The 12,524-nt window shown below is 38.7% G+C and overlaps 1 protein-coding gene across 1 annotated transcript in view; it reads left to right on the forward strand.

The window, feature by feature from the left end:
• Positions 1–12,002, forward strand: part of Meikin (meiotic kinetochore factor) — a 43,961-nt gene extending 31,959 nt beyond the window's left edge. Inside the window, exons 12-15 of the mRNA XM_055602729.1 lie at positions 446–526; positions 1,687–1,806; positions 7,530–7,650; positions 11,971–12,002. Of these exons, the coding sequence (XP_055458704.1) occupies positions 446–526; positions 1,687–1,806; positions 7,530–7,650; positions 11,971–12,002 (354 nt within the window). The remainder of the gene's footprint in view (positions 1–445; positions 527–1,686; positions 1,807–7,529; positions 7,651–11,970) is intronic.
• The last annotated feature ends 522 nt before the right edge of the window (positions 12,003–12,524 follow it).

The following is a 12,524-nucleotide window of genomic DNA, read 5'->3' on the forward strand; positions in this document are numbered from 1 at the left end:
TGTGTGTGTGTGTGTGTGTGTGTGTGTGTGTGTGTGTGTGTGTGTGTTCATTTTGTGGGGAGAGGTTGCAAGAGTAAAGGGTGGATATGAGGGACAAAGAGATGAGTGGGACCGGGGTACATGATGTGAAACTCACAACGTATCAATGAAAAGTTACTTTAAAAGTACAGTAGTTTTCCAGGAACTAAACAAATGCTACAAATAATTTTCAGGCAGTTAAAAGAGTTAATTGAAGCACTGTTTCTTACTTATTACTCTAGCTTCTCTTTCTAAGTTAATAGTAAATTTCAACTTAAACATTCTTATGTATTTGTTACACCATATACAATTCTATTCAGATTGAGGATTTTATTATTATTACATATGCCCTAGTCTACTGGCTTTGAATTGCTCTTTTTAAAAAGATTTTCTTTCTGATAATCTCCTATTTTGTGAATATTTATAGAAAAAAAGTTCTATTCTTCCTGATAATCAAAGCAAAGCCCTGTTAACAAGTACACCATCTTCAGACACAGCTGATTTTGTGGTAGGTATTAGCCCTTGGCTCTTGAGGTATCTGTTTTCTGACATCTCTTCCCATTCCTCTGTTTATGTGGTAGCTGGGATTCTGGGTGTATCCCACCATGCCCTTCAATAGTCCTCTTTCTATGACTAATGTAATTCAGGAATATTGTGCCTTCAAGTTTAGATATGTGATATCATGTGTCAGAAATTACTTCCAACAGCTGAAGAGATGGTTCAGTAGCTGAGACCACTGACTGTTCTTCCACAGGACTGGGGGCTGATTCCCAACACTCACATGGTGGCTCACAGCCCTCTATAACTCCCAGTACAGAAAATCCAACACCTTCTTCTGGCCTAAACAGGTATTACATACACATGATACACAGATACTTGTAGCCAAAACAGCCATACACATAAAATAAACTGATTTAAAAAAAAAAAAAAAAACATAATATGAGATGGCTCAGTAGGTAAAGGTACTTTCCTGCAACCTGAATTCTATCCACAGGACTCACATCGTGAAAGGTGAAAATCAACTCCTGAAAGATGTTCTCTGATTTTCATTTAAGTGTAAAGGCATGTGCACACCAGTACACACACACACACACACACACACACACACACACACACACACACAACTACTTACATTTTAGAAATGGAAACATTCTGTTATAAGATCACATTTTATTTATATGTCTGCCAGTCAGTCAGTGGATATTTTGCTTATTTCTCCTTCATTTGTTATGAGCACTGGTGGTAAAGCTATGCATATGTACAAGCATAAGCTCCCTATTCTCAGTTCCTCTGAGCGTATATCCAGAAGTAGACTTTCTAGATGGTAGGGGCACTTTTAAGTTTTTTAGAAAGTCTTCTCCATAGGGCTTTCAACATTTTACAACCTTACTAGTAATGCGCAAGGTTTTAATCCTTGTACATCCTTGCCAGTATTTGTGACTTTGTATTCTGTCTGGCATTAGTGAGAAAATTATTTACACATTGATTCATTCACAGTTAAATATGTTTTGAAGAATTGTTTCCAAATATAATTAATTATATTTATTCAAGTAAAATTGTGCATCAAATACATAAAAATGCATCAATAAGATAGTATTTTCTACATTAGTTTAATTACCTAAAGCTAGCAGTTGTTGAAACTTTAAAAAGAGTTATATTGTTGTATAGGTTGATTTGTCTCCAGTGCAAAATGTATCTTTTGAAGAACTATTTCCAAATGTCAGCAATTATGTTAACTCAAGTGAAATTCTTCCTGTGTTAAGTTGGCAAGAAAGTTCTTCCAATGAGGTAACATTTTCAAATTTTTTTTCAGCTGCTGACAAAAATTAGTATTATGATGTTTCTTGAGACTAACATCTTTTATGTGTGTAAAGAAGAATATATTGTTAGATATAAGACCTGCAAATCTTTTCTACACTTTCATGAGTTGTCTTTTTACTCTGTACATGGAATCTTTTGAAGCACAGCATTTGAAATTTTTCATGGTTTAAGTTGTCTAATTTTTCTCTTGTAACCATATCTTTGGTGCGATGTAAAAAGTCATGACCAAATTAAATAATATGAAGCTGCTGCCTGTGTTTTCTTTAAAGAGCTATAGATCTCAGAGTTAGGTGTAAAGTCTAGCGTGACTTAATTGTGTGAGCATCTAACTTCACTTTTACATGTAGGTACTCAGTTTTAACAGTGCCGTTTTCTAATTTAATTATCTGAGAAGTGTATTGTATACAAAGGAAAGTTAAGTATAATAATTCTAGATTATAATTATTTTGTTGTGTTTTACTTTTTGCAACTAGAACTTATTATGAGTTCAGGGTAGACTCAATTTCACAGCCTTAATATCAAACTCTTGCAATTTCCCAAATGCTTAGATTACAGGCATGTGCCATCATGCCCAAACAAGGCAAAAACATGTTATTTCCAGAACTCAGTGGATGTTTTATTGTTTTTCACAAGTTTCTTTGCATGCGTGTGCACACACACAAAGTAGTATAATTCACAATGGGACAGGGTAGGTTGACTTATTGACTTAAATAGGAAGGAAGTGACTGAATTGAGAAGTTAAATAACACTTGTTAGAAATCTCTGTTGGAACTTCTAGGTGCTTCTATGATTGCTTTTATTTATTATTTGGATGTTATGTGTGATATGTGCACATGGATTCTCATGCAATGGGCACAAGTATGTGTGAGAGTATGTGCAGCTCTGAGGCTGACTTCAAGAGCCTTCTTCAGCTGCTTCTCAGTTTATGTATTGAGGCATGGTCTCTTTCGGAACCTGGAGCTCCCAGTTTGGGTGAGTGCGTCTAGCCAGCTTGCTCTAGGGAGTTTTCTGTTTCTGCCTTCCTGGTGCTAGGATGGCATTAGGCCACCATACTTGCCTGAGATTTACATGGGTGCCAAGGCTCCAAATTCTGGTCCTCGCACTTGTTTTTAGCCTCGGCTTGTCTTTATTGGCTTTTCCCCCTTAGGCTCCTGTTACAAACGGGCATTCACCATCTTGTATGGTTTATCACAGCCCACGTAAAAGGGCTTCTTCTGTTTGTTTGTTTGTTTTCAGCTTTTTCGAGACAGGGTTTCTCTGTGTAGCCTTGGCTGTCCTGGACTTGCTTTGTAGACCAGGCTGACCTTGAACTCAGAAAGATCCTCCTGCCTCTGCCTCTGCCTCTTTCTCTCTCTCTCCAAGCGCTGGGATTATAGGCAAGCGCTGCTGCACCTGGCTTGAAAGGCTTGTATTTAGTATTGTCTAAAGACTCCAGCTAGCTTTGTCTGAGTCACATGTCTGCCCTGGTCCATGTGTCATTGCCAGGGAAATGGCAAACTGTAATTGTCTAAGCCTGGTTTTCCTGCCATTTCTGTGGTCATAGAACAAGATTTGCAACCAAAACTTGCTGAGCTAATGAAACAAGTTGCCATTTTCCATTACAATTATTTCACAGTATTTGGTTTTGAACAGAGAAACTGAGGTCATCCCAATTTTCATTCCTTTCCAGATAACTTATTTTTCCACCCTGTCATTTGTAATCAGAAACTTTCTTAATCCCAGCACTTGGGAAGAAGAAGTAGAGGATGTCAAGAGAAGACTGGACTATGTAGGGAAATCCTGATTCAGAATCCTCTTTTTGAGAACATGTTGGAGTGTGATGTTGTTTATTTTAAAAGTAGGGTGGAAAACTTTAGGAATATATAATTGAGTCAGTTATCCTTATCTTACAAAATTCTTTTTAAGCTCAAATATTTTGTGTTACATTTTCGATTATTGCTTAATTTATTCTTTGATAATATAATTTTTTGACAGTTTGGATGGATTTTTTTTTATTGTCTTATCTTCGCTCTCATTGTTTATAGACCTTGATTTTTTTTCCACTATATTTTTGGAGCACTCCTTATTATTTCCCTCAAAAAACTGAAAATAAAAACCATTTTGTATGCTCAATCCCCATTCAGAAAGGCAAACAGGATGGACATTGGAAGAGGGAGAAAACAGGGAACAGGACAAGAGTCTACCACAGAGGGCCTCTGAAAGGCTCTACCATCAGGGTATCGAGGCAGATGCGAGACTCATAGCCAAACTTTGGGCAGAGTGCAGGGAATCTTATGAAAGAAGGGGGAGATAGAAAGACCTGGAGGGGACAGGAGCTCCACAAGGAGAGAAACAGAACCAAAACGTCTGGGCCCAGGGGTCTTTTCTGAGACTGATACTCCAGCCAAGGACCATGCATGGAGATAACCTAGAACCCCTGCACAGAGGAAGCCCATGGCAGTTCAGTGTCCAAGTAGGTTTCATAGTATTGGGGACAGGGACTGTCTCTGACAAGAACTGATTGGTTTGCTCTTTGATCACCTCCCCCTGAGGGGGGAGTAGCCTTACCAGGCCACAGAGGAAGAAAGTGCAGCCAGTCCTGATGAGACCTGATAGACTAGGATCAGAGGGAAGGGAAGGAGGACCTCCCTTATCAGTAGACTGGGGGAGGGGCACAAGTGGGAGGGAGGGGAGGATTGTGAGGGGAGGAGGGAAGGAGCTACAGGGGGGATATAAAGTGAATAAACTGTAATTTATAAAAACTTAAAAAAAAACATCTTGTAGCAGGTTCTGACTGCAGCTGTATACACTGATATGGTCTGGCACTTGTTCTAGAAAAGCACCAGATCCTAGGAAAGGTTTCATCTGTAGAACAGTTTTTGGTCCCAGCAAAGAACAGTGCAACCATTCGTCTGTCAGTGTGAATGTTGATCCTATCAGGTTAAGTAGATGGTTTAAATATTGTCCTTCTCTGTGTTCATCCTAGACACAGATGCTGAATAAAGTAGAACATGAGTAACTTTTCTTCAGGGATTGTTTATTGAAGATGGTAAAGGTTTAGGTCTCATAAGTATTTATATCAATGGAGGGTCCCCCCTGTTCAGAGCATATAGAAACTGTGGGTGATCGTCTTCCAGTGTGTTTTTCTTTCTTGGGTATTAGCTTGTTGAGCTGGCTGTGACAGATACTACAAAGTAAGTGGTTTCTTTGTAGAAACGAGAACATGTTTTGCCACAGTTCTGAAGTCAGGATGTTACCAGGGCACAGGTCCCACAAACCCACCGGAGGCAGATCTTTCTTCTGTCATGTTCCGTGCTGACACTTTGTGACTAGGGCAGTCCAGTCTGTGCCAGCTCTCATAGAGCTGTCTTCCCTCTCTTTGTGTCTCTATGCCTTCACAAACATTTTCCTGTGTGTCAGTGTCCAGGTTTCCTGTTATTATAGGACACAGGCTACATTAGACTAAGTAAGGGCCACATTTCCAAATAAAGTTACCTACACAGTTGCTGGTCTTTCTGAGAAGGGTGCTTCTGCCCATGATATTTGAGGTGTTTGTTTATTTGTTTATTTGTTTGTTTGTTGAGACAGGGTTTTTTTTGTGTAGCCTTGGCTGTCCTAGACTTGCTTTGTAGACCAGGCTGGCTTCAAACTCACAGAGATGCACCTGCCCCTGTCTCCCTGAGTGCTGGGATTACCACTGCACCTGGCTCTGCCCATGATATTTGTCTCCTTGTTTTCATGTTTATCATTTGTACCACTCTTTAGACCTGATGACCCATCAAATTTAACTCATTAAAATAGTTTCTGCTAGAGTTTTCTGACTTGTGCTTTCTATGCCTAGGCACAGTTGTCAGTCATCCTGAAATTTGCCTTAACCACATTCTGGAGATCATTTCATAAATATACACATACCTCTCTCTCATAATTTTCTTTAGGATTTCTTCAATATTACTTTTCAGATTTCTAGCTTCCTATATTTTGAGGAACCTTGTTTTTTGTTTCTTTATTTCTGTTTCAGAAGCTGGAAAAAAAATCTTGCCTTTAGAGCCTGTGTTGTGAAATTTCTTGTGATGCCTCATTCTTTTTCCATGTACTATGCCAGAATGTCATAGATTTTATTTGTATGTGGATGCATGTGTATGTATGGATCTGTGTATAGATGGGGGGATGCCATGGCCCACATGTAAAGGTCAGAGGACAGCCTTAGGTGTGTCTTTGCCTTCCACCTTGTTTGAGAATCCCCTAAAATTATTTGTACCTAGAGATAGGAGAATCTCTAGAAGCTCACGGACTAGTTATCCTCTCATCGATAGCATTAAACAAGAAGCTATCCTCCTTTCTCCCTCCCTATTCTGTTCTCCTTTCCACAAGAACCTGTGCACACACATACAAACTTTCTCTGTGTGCTACTGGCTTATATATGCAGTCATAGTTAATATTGTAGATGTGGAAAAGTAATAGAATAACATCAATTGTAAATAGTGCTTGTCAACTGTGAAATCATTGTTATATGGTATGACTGACCTTTCAGGCTAACAACATTAGATCTCTGGACAGCTAAGAGCAGAATCTTAGTCTCTTCTCTAGAGGACAAAGGCTCCTTAGGCTGAGGATTTCAGCATCTACTGACTTGTGTTCATTTCATTCCACTATTTTCAACACAAAATCTCTACCCTGAATGGTCAGAAATCTTCCAAGGAGGAAATGATCTGCTAGCCTCTTTCCTTAAGAAAATTAAAATTCTCTGTCCTGTGTTTGAGATAGGAGGAGGCTGTTAAAAAAAGTAACAAAGCAGATGGGGTATAAAAGTAGCATTTATACAAAAGAGAATGCACATGGTTTAAAATAAGGAAATCAACACTTTTGTTTCCTCATTTGGATACAAAAGTATCTTCTTTGAGAGAATTATATTGCTGGGTGTAATGGCTTACACCTGTAATCTCAGCCCTCGGGGAGGCAGAGGCAGGCATATCTGTGTGAGTTTGAGGCCAGCCTGGTCTACAAAGGGAGTCTAGGACAGCCAAGGCTACACAGAGAAACCCTGTCAAAAAAACAAAAACACAACCTCCCTCCAAAGTGTTTCAAATCATGATTTAATCCATCCTTTCAAAAAGTACCCGTTTTCCTGATGTTTGTTTCATTCTATGATGGTTTGAGTGAAAATGGCTTCCATAGGCTCATATGGCTTCTATAGGCACAAATGTTTGAATACAGGTCCTTCCTGTTTGGGAAGAATTAGGAGGTGTGTAGTTTTGTTGGAGATGTGTTGCTGGAAACAGGCTTTGAAGTTTCTAAAGTCACATGTCATGCCCATTGCTCTGTCTGCCTCCTACTTGTGGTTTGAGATGTACGTCCTCAGCTGCTCCTGTTGCCATGGCTTCTCTCCGCCATTATGGACTCTAACTGATCTGGAAACAAGTCATTCTTTTATAAGTTGCTCTGTTCATTGTGTTTTATTACAATAGGAAAATAACTTAGAAAATTAATTCATCATTCTTTTTATTTTTCAAAACTAACATCACTACTAAACCATTCCTTGGACATGGTGCATATTCTTGATTATTTGTGAGTTTCTTATTGTTTTCCAATATGGTTCTATCATTTTACCCAAGAATACTTGAGACTATTTGTTTTGTTTTGTTTTTTTAATTAGACAGCATTAAATGTAGTACCCTGAGGAATGATACAATAACTACTTTTTTCTTTTTCAGTTTCCTTCAAACACATCAGAGATCTGTTGTATTATTAGGGCATCACCAGGAACTAGACGGATGAAAAATAAAGATGCTGCTGTGAAAAAGAGATGTTCTCTTCCTAAAGATGTTCCTCTAGGTATGAACTCAGCATAGTTTTCTCATTATATGAACTGTAGTGTTTTTTTTTTTTGCGATAAATGCTTTGTGTACACAGGAAATTCATTTATAACTTATATTCTCAAGTGTGTGTGTGTATGTGTGTGTATATTCTTTTTAAAGCAGACGTTTTTACTTGATTCACCTGGCAGCTGGTTGAGTACTTCCATGTGCGGCACTGTGCTAAGAATCTTAACACCTCAGTTTCTCACTGTTATTACTGTAGATAGAGTGGGTACTGTTGTTCCACTTTCTTAAACTTATAGAGTAGGAGATTTTAACTGGTAGGTATTACCAAGTAAACTCAACCATTCAAGGCTTCTAACATCAAAATAAGCATTTTTTTTCTAATTCCTTGGTGTCACTGAGGAACCTCTCATGAGTGAGTGGCCAGTGGAACAACTGAAATTTGATGTAATATATTATTATATTTTATATATAGTGTAATATATTATATAATACATATATATATATATATATATATATATATATATATATCCATTCCAAATGTTCACTCTTAACTTTTGTCCTCATTTTTTCCACAGTGTCTGCTTTTAGCATGCTTTAAATTCGTGGAAATTTCTCTTTTTAACTAACTGCCAGATTACCTAAGTCAGTATTACTCATTTTATACCTAATTATATTACTGAGGATTGCCCAGAGTAACAGAACAAGTGTCAGTATATATCTGTCTCTCCGTACATACACACAAACACTCCCACACTGTTTAGTACTTCTGGGAAAGGTTCTTTTTAGAGTGTGGAGAAGGAGAGATAAAGAACCTTTCCCAATGTCTCTTGTGCTCAAATTTATAAGTATGTGATAGATAGATAGATAGATAGATAGATAGATAGATAGATAGATAGATAAGTGTGTTTTATATGAGAATTGACTTAATATAGGAATTGGTCAAATGATAATGGAAGCTTCAAAGTTCAATGGCATGCCGTCCACCTGCTGGAGGACCAGAGATGTCAGTAGCATAGCTAAGTCAAAATCCAAAGTTGCAATTCTCAGCGAGAAGAGCAGTGAGCAGTAACCGTGAGTACTCAGAGCTACTGTGTCTTGAAATTCTCCTCCTGAACAAATGAGTCTATTACTTTTTGATTCAATCTCACTCAAGTTCTCAAGACATAAACAAATACAGACAGATTTTTTTTTTTTGTCAGAATGTAATGCAAATGGCCTGTAACCTAGTTCCAAATAGAGCTGGTTCCCTTCTGAACCTTTATGAACTGGATCGTTGGTTTCTGCATTTCTTTCCACACTCTGGAGTCTTCTAAGCTCCCACTAGAATGGCCAATTAATGTCTGTTTGCATATTTTAGGTCTTCTTTAACCCACAACTCCAAATCATTCCTCCTACAAAACAGTCTTACATGCCTAAAAACTACACAGCCACATTTATCAGAGCAGTGACCTCACATTTGGTACCAACTTTTTTGTATTAGTTACTTTTCATATTTGAACAATACCTGAAAAGAAGCAACTTAAAGATAAGGAGTTTATTTTGGCTAGTGGCTTAAGAAGAAATACAGTCAGTCTTGGCAGAGAAAGCATGGTAGCAAGAGCACGAGCCAACTAGTGTGTAATGTTAGGTAGCAGAAAGTGGCTGGGGTGCAAGCCTGCCCTGTACAACCTCAAGGCTTGCCTCTACTAACCCAGTTCCATTTCCTATAGGCTCTACAACTTTCCAAACTAAACACCAGCTAGGGACCGAACATTCAATTACAGGAGCCCTTGAGGGACACTTTATATCCAAACCGTGACACTAACGCTGTGACACCACTATTACTCTGTAAAGCAGCCCATACATTCACGTGCCTCAGCTTTGGCAGAAGTGTTGTGTATAAGAAAGGCATATCCACAGCCATAGTGTTTACTTGTAAGGACAAAACACTGTCTTTTGCATGATAAAAGTTGCTTAGAGTGACCAGTCTGCTGTCACATTGCTGACTGAACACTTGAAGATGTGCCAGCAAGGTCTGTACTGATGAGCCTGTGCTTCCTGCTACCTCAGCACTTTATACTTCTTTCCTCTCTCTCCAACCTCGTTCTGACAGAGATTGCTAGTGAACTACAAGAAAATTAGCTATCCTATTCATTATTAAGATCCCTCCTCTGCTGAAGTCACCATTTGGTGCATATTTGTATGTCATACAAATGTTTTCACGTTTTTTGCCCGTGCAAAGAGCTCTGTACAATGCCTCTTCTCAAGTGCCCTTTTCCTCTGTTTTTCAATCTCATTTTTTCCAAACCTCAACCATTTATCCAAAGCATTGGTTACTACCTGTGAATTGGTATGCATCCAACAACATCTGATCATTCCTCCTCCCAGCAAAGCAAACAGCCAGGTACTCTACTCAAAGTCCTGCCCCTGGGGAAGAAGATTTCTCTTCACTATTTTTTTTCCTGAGATGTATCAGAGGGACTGATAGTACAGGCCTGATAGTCTTCTGCAGCTACCTGTAGAGCACTCCTCATGACCTCTTAAATGTATATTGTAGGAGAGAAGATAAGGCAGTTAAAGTAAGGCTGAAGTACTTGGATCAGTTCTTTGTGTGACCTACTGTGCCTTTAGTGCATGCTTGAGTGCAATCTTATATGTATCGGTTTCATTTGGCAATGAAGACCTGATCTTCACTTTGTGGCTTGCTAAGGCATATAAAATACTCAGTACCATAGTAGCCCAGTATTAAGATCCACTCACAGGATAAATGCTGTTTTTCAGTGTTTAAGTATATATCTACCAATGATAGTTGAACTTGACTTTGAAATCCTAGGGGCCATACTGTTCAACTCTGAGGCCCTGCCAAAAGATCCAGACAGCATCCCTAGCTATCAGGGACACTTAAGGCACCACTGAATCTCCTGGACAATGCAGTGCATCTGTGGTGGGGCCGTCTCTCTTGATGGGTCTTTTGTTAAATCTAGTAAATCTTTTAGGTCACTTGGTAAATGGGGTAGAATAGCACACACAAATAAGATACATGTTGACAGCAAAATCCATAATGTCTCATGAAGGAGGAGTATGCCTTTTCTGGTTTTATGAGGGCCAAGATACAACACCTATGCCTTACTTTAGGAGTTATCCCTCACAGTACAGGACCCCTAGGAGTCTGCACATAGAAAACCCCTAGCAACCCAATAGTTCTAGTTCTAGAGATATGCTCAGCAATGATGTCTATGTGTGTTCATCAAAAGATATAGACTAGAGCTCAGGTATAAACTAGATATAGACTAGCGGCTCAGATGTAGCACTCAGGAAGCAGAGGCAAGTAAGTGGATCTCTGTGAGCTTGAGGCCAGTCTGCTCCATGTAGTAAGTTTCAGGTCAGCTAGGGCAACATGACTTGTTTTTTAAAAATGATACATATAATGTTCATTGGCCATGATAATTCCAAATCAGAATTTAGCCAGATGCACATCAATTAAAATAGGTAAGTAAACTGTAGTATATTCATGCAGTGCTACACAATAATAATAAAACAGTATATGTTATGTTGGATCATATTAATACACTTCGAATAAGAGGGTTTGTATTTGGAAAGAAGTGAGCAAAAAGTAACAAGCTGGGTGTGACTTTGTCGAAGTCTCTATGAAGAGATTTGGGAAAATGAAGACCTGCGATAGCATATCTCAAAGTATGTACTCAGACCACCTGGGTATCTATAAATACTAATGTTCAGGTTGCCCCTGAAGGCTGAATCAGGAATTCTGAGAACCAAGCTAAACAGTTGATAGGACTTAGTAAATAATCAGTTGCTTGTGTGGGGTAGTAAGAAAAGATTATGTCCAGAGCTTTAGTAACTTCAAGTTCCAGAAGTGAGGCATGGCATTTCATGACTGGGAAAATAAAGATCAAAGGTAGTTAGGCTGTAGTCTCCATTCTGGATCTCCTGGTGTAAGTTCTGAGGGGAAAACCATGACAGTGTCGTATTTGGGAAGAAAGTGGATTTTACTGATGCAGGGAATAGGGGGATGTAAAGCAGGGGCAAATGAGAGAATGTGAGGTGCTACCTAGGCAGTGACTGAGGGAGACAAGGACAAAAAAAGCACAGGGACAGCGTTCCTCCGGGCTACAAGGAGGGGCTCAGAAAGCCTGCAGAGGCCACCATTATCAGACCTTCCTCTAGAGTGTTACTAAGCAGGTCTCTTGGTATCTCAAGAAAGAACTTCCCAGCATTTTCAAGAAGGGGTGAGTGTTATTCAGGCAGGAAAAGCTCTCACCCTCGCAAATTGGTTATTAGTAACTAATGGACACTTGCTTCTGTACAAAATAATGTGTTATATTTTCTCCAGATATTATAATGAAGACAGATGCCAGAACATAACAGCTGTGGCTGAAGATATGAATGTGAAATACATAGAAGCATAATGTCTGCCTGAAATTATATAAAATTTAAAATTCTCTTATTGTTTGTGATAAAATATGTGGAAATTCTGCTGAAGTTCCTGTCATTTGCTTTGATCAGTTATGAGAAGAAGCATTCTCCCATATGCTTCTTAAATGCATGTATTTGTGCTTTAATATATGAACCAGTCGGGTGTTATTAGAAGACCATGCACTAAAAGAGGAGGTTTTCTGCTCGTAACAAGTTCTTGTTAGGATACTGTAAAACTTTGTTTCTGTCTCCAGATCTGTTCTTTGTATGGATCAAAAGTAGTAAAGTTGTTGAAGTGCTAAAAATGAAAATGATTATATTACAAGCTATTTTTAACAGAACTTAATTGAAACCACATGAGTGAGAGACCTAATTCCAGGTCTGACTAAAAGAAACCCTACACTCAAGAACTGCTGAAGCAGGGTAGATGATGTGTACAGTCAGCCATGCACTAAGTATTTAATAGATCAC

The sequence above is a fragment of the Psammomys obesus genome, unplaced genomic scaffold (assembly GCF_907164565.1).
Source record: "Psammomys obesus unplaced genomic scaffold, mPsaObe1.curated_primary_1811, whole genome shotgun sequence".
Classification (NCBI taxonomy): Eukaryota; Metazoa; Chordata; class Mammalia; order Rodentia; family Muridae; genus Psammomys; species Psammomys obesus.